Genomic DNA, 13,598 nt, shown 5'->3' with positions numbered 1-13,598 from the left:
CGTGGTATGTGTTCGATTTCCGAGTTTGATTTCTGCTACGTGAAGCTAGCTCGTAGCATCATTATCTTTGTTAATATATACAGGGTGTTTCAAAACAACATCGACAACGTTTGGGAGGTGATTCCTCACACCAAGATAAGACTAAAAGTATCGACCAACCTTGGTGCACAAATGCTTCCTTTCGGAGGTATAGGCTGCCGAAAACATAAAAACATAAATAATAAATGTCCATAACTCCAGAATTATGGGACCTATCGTAGTCGGGTCAAGATTTCACTTAGAAACTAATATTACACTATACAAAAATACATGTTTCAGAATCCTAAGGTACTCACGTAACAATTTTTGTAGACTGAGTTTGGCTACGAACATATAATTTGAAGTACTCACCAACTACCTCTATACAAATTGTTGCATGAGTACCTTAGGATTCTAAAACATATAAACATATATTTTTGAATAGCGCACACATTTGTTTCTAAGTAAAATCTTAACCCGACTACGGTATGTCCCATAGTTTTGGAGCTATAGACCTTTAAAATTCATTTTTCATGTTTTCGGCAGCCTATAACTCCGAAAGGAAGCATTTGTACACCCAGGATGGTCGATACTTTCTGTCTTATCTTGGTGTGAGGAATCACCTCCCAAACGTTGTCGGTGTTGTTTTGAAACACACTGTATATATAAAGAGAAGAAACAAACGCAGTGTGTGAATAATCATGAATAAACGAGCAGTAAGATTTTTTTTATTTTCGTCTACGCGCTATTTTCCTGCTACGTAAAGTAGTTAGTGCCCGTCTTGTGAACAAGTGAAAACGTAATGTGAATAGTCGTGAACAAACGATGGATTAATCCAACTGCTTTCCAAACAATTAGTTCTACTACGTGAGTACTAATATTAATAACTGTATTTTTCGTGGGTACTCTGCGAAACTCTTCATTTGCGAACAATGAGTTAGCAAAGATATCGTAGGCTCCTCAAAATCGTGTGTATCAGCAGCGGCGCAAATCTGTAATCAACATTAAGTGATGTTCAAAATATTTATGAAGTTGAAAACCAATGCTGTGGAGGATCAGGGGAGGAGAGTTGTTTTCAACATTGGGAGGCGGGCAGATTTGAGGCTTATTCAGGGGAACATCAATTTTATCTCAGTTTTCTTTGTGGCAGTCGGACACAAATCATCACATTTTTCACCCCCACAAAAGAAAACACATTCGAATCGGACTATTGGGGGGGACAGTCCCCAGTTCCAAGATTGGGGGGGAACATGTCTCCCTCGTCCCTCCGGCATTTGCGCCAGTGTGTATCAGATAGATACACCTATACTGTAATGAAAATAATGAAAACGAAATGAAACCTTTGAGTTTTACGTCCCACGGTTATGCCGGTTACGCTAAAGGAGACGGTGATGATCAGGACCCGGATCTTGTTGACCTAAAATTTTCTAAAAAGTGACCTATAAAATGACACTAAAATTCCTGTAAAATGGCCCTAAAATTCACAAAAATTGACCTTAAAATTTACAATTTTTAAAAACGTTTATTTCGTTAAACATTGTCATTTTTTGAATATCTATTGGATTTTAATTATCATTTCTCACTCATTCTCAAAATTTTGTTTCAGTTAGTTGTAGTCTATTGATCAGGCCATTGTACGTTATTTTACCTATTGAAAGCGTCAATTCACTCCCGAATTGAAACTAGGAGCACACTCAAAGAATAGAAGTTCGCAAGTGTAGACTGAATACATGAGAATAATAGATTTAAAAAAATGGTTTAAAATTTGTAAGTCTTCTAATCCACTTTTAGTTATTCTCGTGATCACATCCTTTGTGGTCAATAATCAAAAGCCATCTGTTTGGACACGTACCAATCCTTACCCCTAATCAACCAGCTACAGCTTAGTGTTCATTAGCTTTTTAGAAATGCAGTTTTCCACTCCAATGGTCAGGAAGCAGGAAAAGATATAAGTTTGTATTTTTCAAATCCGTAAACAGTGTTCAGTTTAAGAGTTTCTTATGTAGAAGAAGAAAGATTAAAAAGACCATAAATGACCTGAAAGTTGCCTTAAAATATTAAAAAATTACGTGAAACTTCAAAAAGGCAAAAAGTGACCAAAAGTTAACCCTAAAACAATACACTTTTAGAACCTTGAGTTGATGGATAACGTTTTTACTTGAAGTTGCCTTGTCCTATGCGTAAGAGAAAAAAGTTGACTTGTCAACAATATCCGGGCCCTGGTGATGATGATAATCAATGAAATGGTGGAATGATGAAAGTGGGAGGAAACAGGAGAACCTCGACAAAACCCACACACACAGTGTTTGTCCATCACAAAGCTCACTTAGCTATAGAAAATACTGTAATTTATGCGTGTACATTGCCTTCAACGAATATCATTAATATAATACCTGTAAATATTATTTCCTTTGCGACGCTCATATACAAATGATTGCGAAGTAAGAAAGTAAAACGTTTTCTTAATGCGCTCTACAATTTCGGAATTTAATAACACCTGATGTAACTTACGTTTTACTTTTATTTTATTTTATTTCTATTTTGTGTTTTATTATTATTTTTTGTCAGAATTTAGGAAGCAAATGAGTAATTCTTGAAGTACAGTTTAAACAGATTTACTTCTGAAATGTTACTGTCAAACAGTCATGGGAAGTCGGAGATAAACGTATAAGTGTTACACTTGTAATTAAAATAAATAACTACTGAACGCTCATAAGTATCGAATAGCAAAATGTTGAAAATTAAAATTTCAAATTTTACAAAGAAATACATAAACATTTTTTTTTTAATTGTTTATAGCCTGAAGGTCAGAACTATCACGGATTCAAATCAGTTGTGAAGTTATGCAGTGCAGGTTTAAAGAGCATACTACTCACTGGGATTCACAAAATTCGATCCTCGCTACATTTGCAGAATTTTAGGCATAAATTGGAGCTTTCTCCAAGGTATATGGTTAGAAAACGTGTATTCAGCATGGGATGAAAAGGTTCGATTCTGGTAGGAGCAGGCTCTTTTCCAAAAAACTTTTTCCGGAAAGGAATAAAATCAAAATGTGAAGGATCTGTACAAGGATACTATTTGCTAAGGACGTGCCCTGAATACGAGTGGCATTCAATTTATCTTAGCTCAGGAAAGAAAGCCCTCTCCGGAAGTATACATGGGAGAAACAGTGAATGTGCAATTTTTTGTGCTATTTTTTTTTAATTGTAACGAACGTAACAAACTGATATTCATTTACTGGAAATGAGATACAAAAGAGAAGTTTCAGGTATAATGACGTACAGCTATGTTATTTACAACAACCGTCCAATAAATAGAGCCGTGTATTCGATCAGGCGTCTACCTCTGGTGGAGGCAGAAATAGTGTTAAATTTGAGCCGAGACGAGAAATTTCATAGTGTCGTGAGCAACACTGATTCATCCAAATCTTAGACCCCAAATACTGTTTTAAAGTTCCATGATTCACAGTATAAAAACTGGATATTCGTAAAGTGATTATACAAACACAATTAAGAGCATTTATCAAAGTTTAAAGACATAAGTAATTACGCAATACACTCCAATAATAAATTTGGTTTAAATGCTACATCACATCCTTTGTGGATTTCTCCTTATGCAGAATTATCCTAATGACTTTTAGATGAAATTAAGAAAATATCAACCCACATTTTTTAATATAAATTTACGAAATGAGACAAGACGAAAAAAAACTTATTCCTCGTCTCGTCTCGTCTCGTTTCGTGGACAACCCTTCCTGCAGACCATCCGTCGCTGACACAGCAACTAAGTTGTTTGACTTGGATAGCGTCATATTAAATGCCTGACTACTACAGGAAGCATATGTTAGTCGAACTCTTTAGTATGGCATAAGGCCCGGAGTCTCGAAATCTCTTTCAGCACAAAGACTATAGAAGGCGCAGACCTACAACTTAATATGGGATCTAAACATAAACTCGCACCAGAATTCGAACTCGGGTCACCCGAGCAACTAAGGATGAAAGATACGTATGTCAATAGTAATAATTAAATCTCTTCAGAATGCCTACCTTTAACATCTAAGCACTTTAATAATACACAGTGAAATAATATACAGAGTGAAAAACTGCATTTCATTTAGTTTTACCAGATTTTATGTTCTTGCCATAAGTTTTACATTTCTCTGGCACATTTTACATTATACATTCTTATTTTCCTTCTAAAACAATTTCTTCCGTTTTTTAATATAAATAAAATAAAGTGTTTGTTTGTGTGTGTGTGTGTGTGTGTGCCTGTCTGTCTGTGTGTGTGTATGCCTGTGTGTGGCCTGACACCAGACGAATGGACCGAGACTTAACAAATTTTGGTCACGGGTACTTTGGCCCAGGCCCCGGACCAAGACCAAGCGTTCTTTTGTTTGTTTGTTTCTGTTTTTTTTTCTTTAATTCGAACCAGGGGGATCTCAGGGGTATGTTTAATGGGACACACAAAAGTAGTAGAAAATGACTGATAGTACTGTCGAAATCATAGTTTTCGCGGTTGCTGAGATCAATGGTGACAATTCCATTAGCGATTACTTTAAAATTCAGAGCTACCATTGTATGCGCGTCGGGGGTTACCTGAGTGGGAAGGAGGTTACCAAGACATGTAATAATAATCCAAAATGACCGATATTAGTGCGAAATCCATATTTTTCGCGGTCGCTGAGATGAATGGTGATTCTCCACATGCGTTGACTTCTAAATATAGCCCCCATCTGTTGGGGGTCATAGGTGTTTTTTTTTTTTTTTTTCAAAATTCGAACCAGGGAATCTCAGGAGCTGTTTACCAGGATAATGTAAAAGTAGTAGAAAAAACCGATATTTTTTTTCTTTCGTTGCTCACTTTGTTTACATAGATATTTTATCTGATCCATGCAAAGAATGGGTATTTCAGCTAGTAATAATTAAAAGAAATGATATCCCTAAATACTATTAAAAGGTTTCTGAGAGTCCGTGAAAAAAAAAGGAATAATTAGAGGAACTGTCTTTTCACGCTGCTAACAATGCAAGTCAATGGTGCAACTTATTATTCAAAGAAAAAAACCCAATAACTTTTATCTCCTATCAAACCAGTGTGGCAGACAACGTTGTATCCGTGTTTTTTTTTTTCGGAAAACTACTGCTTTCTCCCACATTCTTATTCCACCAATTTTTCCATCATCATTTATTTGCCTTAAACATATGTCTCCTTTAGCCTAAAGGGACGTTAAACTGAAATATTTTTTCCCCTCTCAAACTGGTACCGCAACCTCATGTTAAGAATAATTCGGTTAAAGAATCTGAGCCTTCGTCTCTCAACGTCTCTAAATTGATCGTGATATACTGATGTCACGAACAGAAGCTATCGTGAACTAATTAAAGCAAAACTCTAAATGATTGTGAATATCGATATGTTTTGAAAAGATGTTTATGAACGTTTAAAATGAACTAGCAAACCCGCACGTCCTGCGCAAGCGCAGGACACTATTGTTGTCTGACTAATTGAATATGATACAAAATTAAAAAAATATTTATGGCTAGCAAAGTAGTTTTAATAACACGTTAATGATATCTTTAAGTAAGAATTCCTCAATAATTACTCAAATTTAAGACGTCCTCGAATCTAAGACGCACTCCGATTTTGCTGGATTAAATTATGGAAAAATAATAATATGCTCCATTTTTACTATTACTAAAGCCCTATTTGATATTGATCATTTTCGGTTATTTTTATATATCCCTCTCGTTTCCTCATGTTGCGGGGCACGGCATCGGAACTATCATTGTTCATCTTAGCGATCCCAAAAACAGAAGTGTCACTGTTCATCTCAGCGACCCCAAAAACTATAGATTCGACACTAATATCGGTCATTGTCGACCATTTTCAAATGTCTCTCCCCCCTTAAGTTACACGTCAACGTAATATGACCAAAAAATCTCAGATTCGAACTTCACCTAGGTTAATGAAAACTTGTACGAGAAAGGTCAGATGGTTGAAAATTTGATGATCTTCTCCTTCCCCTCCAGTACGTTGCATCGTCAAAGTTAAATGATAAAAAGCGCTCCTTCGTGACTAAACGGTTAGCGTACGCGCCTTTGGTGTGGGAGACCAGCGTTTGGTCCCCGGCGGGAGCTCATATGGTTCGGATTCTACGTTAATCAGTAGGTTCACGTCTCATATAGCCTTGCTGCTGAACGGGACGTTAAACTCAAAATCAACTCAAGTCAAATGATAAAAAATAGCCCAGGCCCGAATGTCATGTATATTGAAAATTTGATCGAGATCAGTTAGATGATAAAAAATATCCCAGACCCGAATGTCATGTAAGTTGAAAATTTGATTCTTTTTACATATATCTCCCCTTCCCCTCCCCTACATTGTGCCGTCAAAGTAAAATGATGAAAACATGCCAGGTCTGAACCTTATCTATGTTGAAAGTTTGATCGAGATCGGTCGGGTGGTTTCAGAGTTATTAAGCTCTATTCATTTTCATATATTTGCCCTCCTCTCCTCCCCGCCATTAAGTTCTACCATCAAAATGAAATAACAAAAAAACTTCCCAGGTTTGAAATTCATCTATGTTGAAAATTTGATTGAGATCGATTGGCTGGTTCAAGAGTTATGAACACACGAACATAGTCACTTTTATTTTTATATTTATTGATTTTTTATATATCCCCCTCCTCCCCATCCCCTACGTTGTTCCGTCAAAGTGAAATAGTAAAATCCATCCCAGGCACCAACGTCATCTACGTTGAAAATTTGATGGAGTTTGGTCGTTTGGTTCAAGAGTTATTAAGTTTTATTTATGTCTTTATAATTCCTCCTCCTCCCCCTCCCCTAAGCTCTATCGTTAAAGTGAATAGCTAAAAGCACTTCCAGGCAAGAACTGCATCTACGTCAAAAATTTGATCAAGATCGGTTGGGTGGTTCAAGAGATTAAGAGTCACAAACATAGTCACTTTCAATTTGGATTTGAAGTTTGTGTTTACAGACACCGCTATCAATTCAAAAAGAATGTGGGGCTGTTTAGAAACGCAATGCCTTCATTAATATATAATTAAAAGGCAACAAAAATTCGTGTAATATACTCAGTTGGTTGTTATGAGTTTAGTGTGCTTTTCAACACCGGGGCTAAATGAGACAAAGACCTACAGCTTAATGTAGGATTCGAACCACATGAGCTCCCATCGGGAACTGTAATGAACGTATGTTTTTTGTGTTTTGTGTATTGCAAAAATTTTTGATGAAGTGTCCCGGTTTCCAAAAATCTTTAAGTTTTACATCCGACGGTTATACCGTGTAGGATGAAGGAGACGGTGATAATGAGAAATGAATGAAATGGTGAAATTAAGAAAGGAAAGAAAACGAAAGAACCCCGAGAAATCCCCCACGCGATGTTCGTCCACTACAAAGTTCAATTAGTGTGAGCGGGGATCGAACAAAGAACCCCAAGCACCAGGGCCCACTGAGCCCACTGCGGCTCCTTCCCAGTTTCCAATTAAAATTATAATAAGTTATTATGTGAAACCATGCATGTTTTTGTTATATGTACTAGTAAATTCTGAATATCATACATCTTCAGTTTTTTTTTTCAAAAAATCGTAAAATCTTGGTTTTATTACCCCTGAAAATCTCGCAACCCTATAAGCAGGGGCGCATTGAGAAATTTTTGTTGTGAGGGGTCCAATAGTACAAGCCACTACGTCTATGTAATATTAACGTGTATGTATTCTGCACCCCAAAAAGATGATAAATAGTTGTAAAATACTTCCACCTATGTTTACAGAAAAGAAAATGATAGAATTAGATAGTTTTATATATATATATATATATATATATATATATATATATATATATATATATAAGAGAAAGAGCACAGATGAAGTGTAAGATCAAATTTTCACGCTACATCAATCAATCTGTATATTACTTTTATTCAGAAAGAGTCAAATGTATATTGAGTTAGGAAGTTTGCAGGGGCCTGGACCCGGTGGTTCCCCCTGTGGGTGCCGCCCCGCCTATAAGCATTATAGACCTATATTTTATTTATGAAGACGTTCTGCCTAACATGACAAAATAAGTTAATTCATTACATTACAGACTATTTTTTTTAAATATATTGCAACTTTTTACACGTAGCTGCAGCACTCTGTAAAGAGAGAAGGTCTAAAACAGTTAGAAAACTAAGTAGTTTCGCTTGAGATGGATAGAACACAGTATATAATTGGATCTGAATCTATACTATAAAACAAATGACAGCAATATGCTTTTAGTTCTTCAATCTCCTCAGCGCAATGTAAACGTACGCATAAGGGATAAAAGTATTTATAAATATACGACCTAGTTTAATCTGTGAATTTTTCTTTTGGCAAGAGTCCACTTACTTGTTCCGAGAGTCCAATATATTAGCTCCATCCTTTCGGCTTGCCTGCTTATAGTGTGAAGATAGCGATATAACACACCGGAATTTCTCACTTCCTGTTTGTCTCTTAATTTCCGAAGAATGAAGCAAACGGAACTGTGTGGACGGGAAGAGTTCTCGACTCGTGAAGTGAAGTAGCTATGTGTTTCTAGCATTAGTCACCGTGATCGTTTAGTAACAGACACACAAAGCAACAAATACAAAGATGTCTGTCGATTGGATTTTGTAAATGGTTACCCTCTGTCAACACTCCTGACGCAACGGAGGTTGGACTACGAGTCGGACTTCTATATTTCCGACTTTTCTGTTTCTTTCCTTTCTCGTCGTTTCTTGGAAGTCAAAAAAAATCCTTTTTTTAAACGTATCCAAGTTTTAAAGTACAGTTCTATTCAAAAATTTTGGTCTCCTGACATCCTCTTGAAAACCACCTACTCTTAAGCAGATACAGTTTCCACTCGTAGTTTGAGAGTACCGGGTTTAAAATAACATATTAATCATTCTAATTTACGTCTCTGTCTCTCTCTCTCTCTCTTTCTCTCTCTCTCTCTCTCTTTCTCTCTCTCTCTCTCTTTCTCTCGATCTCTCTCAAATTCCTACCAGATGAACGTTTATTCAATACCTCAATAAACACACGCACACATCGTTCTTTGTTGATGGTACTAGTCTGTATGTTTAGCAACCGAATCTAGAATTGTACTTGGATGTGGTGGCCCATTGGTAGAATGCTCACCTCTAATGTGAAGGCTCCCCGATTCGATCCTATATCATGCGAATTCATGTTTAACAATATCGTGTCCACTGGACTCTTGTCAACATCCTGGCCTAAGCGAGAGACGTAAAGTTCTAAATTGCATTTCATTTCATTTTCTTTTCCCCTTTCACAAAACAAAACACTATTTCACTTTAGCCATTCCAAAATTGAATGCAATCTTCAAATTTCCGTCTCAAAGTTATGTTCTGTTGGATTAGGGCAGGGATGGATTAACCCATATGAATGCCCGAGGATAGAAAAAATATGTGTCCCCCGATATTTTGGTCACATTTTGTTTTATGATGGTTGTATCTTTATGACTTTTCTTTTGATAGCCAGTTCAGATTTTGATCAGAGTGGAGACCACTGTCCAACTTGAGGCCGGGCCTACAGCCTCCCTAAGCCCCTTCCCTTAATCCAGCCCTGGCTTAGGGAGAAGGATAAATAATGAATGATCATGAAAAGGTTGGTGGAATCTAAACGTGGGAGGAAAGGGAAGAATCTCGAAAAAAATCCACAATTTCGCTATGTTGTCCACCACAAACTTACACAGTCTGGTCTCGAAAGAGAAGAAAAGGATACAAATTTGTTTAGTACAGTTTTAGGTATGAGTTTTTTTTCCCTTAAGGGTTAGCGCTCTCGTCTTTTGTACGGGAGACGTAAGTTTTGATTCCCACTGGGAACTCATGTGGTTCGGATTATATGTATAGCTATAGGTTCATGTCTCATACAGTCTCGTTGCTCATGAACAGTTACTGAGCACCAAACACTGAAAAGTTTCCCCTAAATGAAAGCAATTGGATTTCCATGGAACAACCACCACATGCTTTGAAATGAACATACCCTAAAATACTAAATCCCTAATATGTCTATTTTGAGTAATGTTAAGATTAGAGCCTATTTTCAGCATGAATACTATGTGAAACAGTAGTCTATAGCTTAACGTTGGTTTCGATGCACCTGAGCTCCCAGCTTCTAACTCAGGTATCCCGCGTTGTCAGAGGCGAATCTAGAAGACAAAAACTGGGGGTACCAGCCAGATCCCAGACTATGATAAGTATATCTTCAGTTTACTATAAACTTTGAGAAATGCATAAATAATAAATTATTTTTATCAGTAAGAAAAGGTGGTTGCCTAGGCCCCCTGGTCCCGAGGTAGATCCGCCACTGCGCGTTGCAAACACATATTAAAACATCGTAGCGTGTACGTGAATGCCAATTCTTCCCAAAGAAAAATAGTGAAGTATCAGAATAGAACTTGTTGAAGTTTATTCTTCAATTTAGATATTACAAGTCTCAATGTCCACAACCGTACCACAGTTCGGTAACGATATTCATTTCCCAATATTTATCTGTTCACTCACTTTACCCAAAAGGAGTTAATTTATTGTGCAAAAGTAGGTAGGAATATCTTGAAAGGTGAACTTGCACCTCTCCTCTCAACCAGTAGCAGATGTACGCCGGGGCCGGGGATCTAGGCCCCACACTTTTTGAGTGACAACAATAAATTGAAGCTATGATTTATATAATTTTGGAAATTAATAGTAAACTCATGATACATCTATCATAGTCTGGGGTCTGTCTGTCCCCCCTAGTTTTTACCTTCTAGATCCTATACTTCTCTCAACCTAAAAGGAATTTAGTTTTTTCAAGATTGCATTCAGTGGTTGATCTAGAAGGTAAAAACTGGGGGACGGCAACAACACAGACTATGATAGATGTATCATGAGTTTATTATAAACTTTCAAAAATACACGGTGGTCCGAAAGTGGGCGTACCTCCTTTAGTTTCAACAATATAGTGTCAGTTATGGTAGAATGTCTTTACACAGTTACTTTGAAGTCTTAAGAGTCATAAACATCGGTATGATCACCATCCATGTCGTAACACGGCTGAATTCTACTCCAAGTTCTCGCAGATGTTTTGCGGAGATACTTCGGAGTCACGTGGGTGAAGGCGTGTTTCACAGTTGTTCGTAATTCCTGCGTTGTGTGATATCGAGTTTTTTTTCCCCTGTTGTTTTATGAAACCCCAGAGAGCATTGTCTGGTGTCATCAGATCGGGATTTCTTGGAGGCCAAGCAAAGGGAGCTGGTGAACACCAGTTACGGGTACGCCCACTTCCGGACCACCCTGTATATAAACAATAGCTTCAATTATTTTTGTCACTCAATGATTGCATTGCTCCCTTCGGGTTTCGAATTACATATATATGCCTTTTATGATCAAAATAATAAAAGAAAAACATTTCAAGAATTGAAACTAAGGAAGTTGATTTTGCGAAAACTACATTTTTCTCAATAGAGCACCAGACTTTCGTTGGCACTGTTGTTTCTTTTTTTTTTAATTCGTTAGTTATATATATATTAATTTGTTAATTTTAGCAACTAAGTTAGTAAAATGGCAATACTACTAGTAAAGTTCCTTCCAGTATCCTTGCCAGTAGTGTAGGTCATAGAAGAAGTTTGGTACATGCGTCACAGAAATAAACAGACGTACTATATTTTGCTATAGTAATATAAACCGTACACTGAATCGTGTAAGTCACTCTTCAAATTTTCTTTGGATGGTCACTACGTGAGTGATCCTTGGTCACCTGCTTTTAACCTCTTGCTTCCGCTCTTCCCTCCCCTACTTTGGAGCAATATCATTGATAATAGCTGAAATAGTGCTTTACACGAACTCCAGAAGAGTTGTCAGAGTTTGTTGTGGTTGGTTGAACAGTTAGTACACGATACTTTCGAATTTTTTACCCAGATGAACAATTCAATATAATGAGATCTCACGTGACTATACCGGGTGTTTCAAAACAACACCGACAACGTTTGGGAGGTGATTCCTGACACCAAGATAAGACAAAAAGTATAGACCAACTTGGGTGCACAAATGCTTCCTTTCGGAGTTATAGGCTGCGGAAAATATGAAACAAAAATGAACTTTAAATAAGGTTCAGAGAGTCGGGTCAAGACTTCACTGAGGAAATAATACGTCTGCTCCCCAAAAATATATGTTTCAGAATTCTGCGATTGTCACGCAATAATTTTTATAGAGGGAGTTTGCTACGGGCACATAATTTGAAATACTCACCAACTACTTCTATAAAAATTGTTGCGAAAACCAAAGGATTCTGAAACATGGATATTTGGATAGGGCACTTACTAGTTTCTAAGTGAAGTCTTCACTCGACTACGGTAGATCCCATAGTCTTGGAGATATGGACCTTTAAAATTCATTTTTTCATGTTTTCGGCAGCCTATAACTCCGAAAGGAAGTATTTGTGCACCCAGGTTGGTCTATACTTTTTGTCTTATCTTGGTGGCAGGAATCACCTCCCGAACGTTGTTGCTGTTGTGAGGGCCGTGTCGTGGAAAATCAGCGCCCGGGGCGAGAGTATACAACGGCGCCCCCATACATATATTCCAAGCAATTTTTCCTATCTGTTTTACTTTTTTCTCCCGAATTTTCGCCCCCCTTACTTCGGTGCCCGGGGCCGTCACCCCGCTCGCCCCCCACACACACACACACACGGCACGGCCCTGGCTGTTGTTTCGAAACATAAGAAATAATAACATGAGAGTAGGTTTAGTATTTCCCAGTTATCACCGAAATTCACTCTACCTCACATATTATTGCTATTTGGTGGATCAAAAAAGGAGCGTAAACGTACACACGATCACCTTTAGAAAACGTCTCGCCATTATTGAACTAAGAGTCGTACCAACATGATTCTTTCTTACGCTAAAACTAGAGTTCATGCTCTTTCCACCAGGAGAACTTTCTAAGCAGTCAATGAGTGAGTCAGTCAGTCATGAAAAACCAGTATGTGCGGGGTTAATATCTCAACCCTCCATGGTCTCCCACATGTAGGATTTGTTACTTTTGTACGTACAACGTATGGAACTCATTCATTTTTTCTTGTCGATAAATTTTCCCACATCCACATGCGCCTTCCCTTTTTCTCCATTGCGACTGTGTCTTCGTCTTCCAGATGAAGTCAAATCTTGCTTGTATAAGTTCTAAAAACAGTTTACAATGCCAATAAACGTGTGTGTTTTACGCATCGAAAAAATCGCGTATACCCTACGCATGCTAACATTTATGGTTTAGATCTTTGTTGGTCCAAATTTGGATCAGTCAGAGATTAATCTGAAGCTTTACAACGTTCTAATTTTCTGCGAAAATCTGAGAAATTAAGGATGGTATTGAGAGGAGACGAGACGGGACAGTCCCGTCTCGGACGACAAATAGCTGTCTCAGCTTCAGTTTCATCTCGGAAATCGTCGTCTCAGTCTTGGTCTCGTCTCGATCAACAAATGCATGTCTCGATCTCGTTCTTGGCCCAGATGGTCAAGTCTCGGTTTTGTCTCGATAGTTTCGATGTAAATTGTGTGAAATTAAAAACAAAAAT

General features: G+C 37.5%; 1 protein-coding gene across 1 annotated transcript in view; it reads right to left on the bottom strand.

The window, feature by feature from the left end:
• LOC145687659 (uncharacterized) overlaps positions 1–8,602 on the bottom strand; it is a 50,842-nt gene extending 42,240 nt beyond the window's left edge. The window contains exon 1 of the mRNA XM_081761119.1: positions 8,403–8,602. Within this exon, the coding sequence (XP_081617245.1) occupies positions 8,403–8,595 (193 nt within the window). The 5' untranslated portion in view covers positions 8,596–8,602. The remainder of the gene's footprint in view (positions 1–8,402) is intronic.
• Between the last annotated feature and the right edge of the window lie 4,996 nt (positions 8,603–13,598).

The sequence above is a fragment of the Thermobia domestica genome, chromosome 6 (genome assembly GCF_964235325.1).
Source record: "Thermobia domestica chromosome 6, izTheDome1.hap1.1, whole genome shotgun sequence".
NCBI lineage: Eukaryota > Metazoa > Arthropoda > Insecta > Zygentoma > Lepismatidae > Thermobia > Thermobia domestica.
This window is presented reverse-complemented; position numbering and strand designations above follow the sequence as displayed.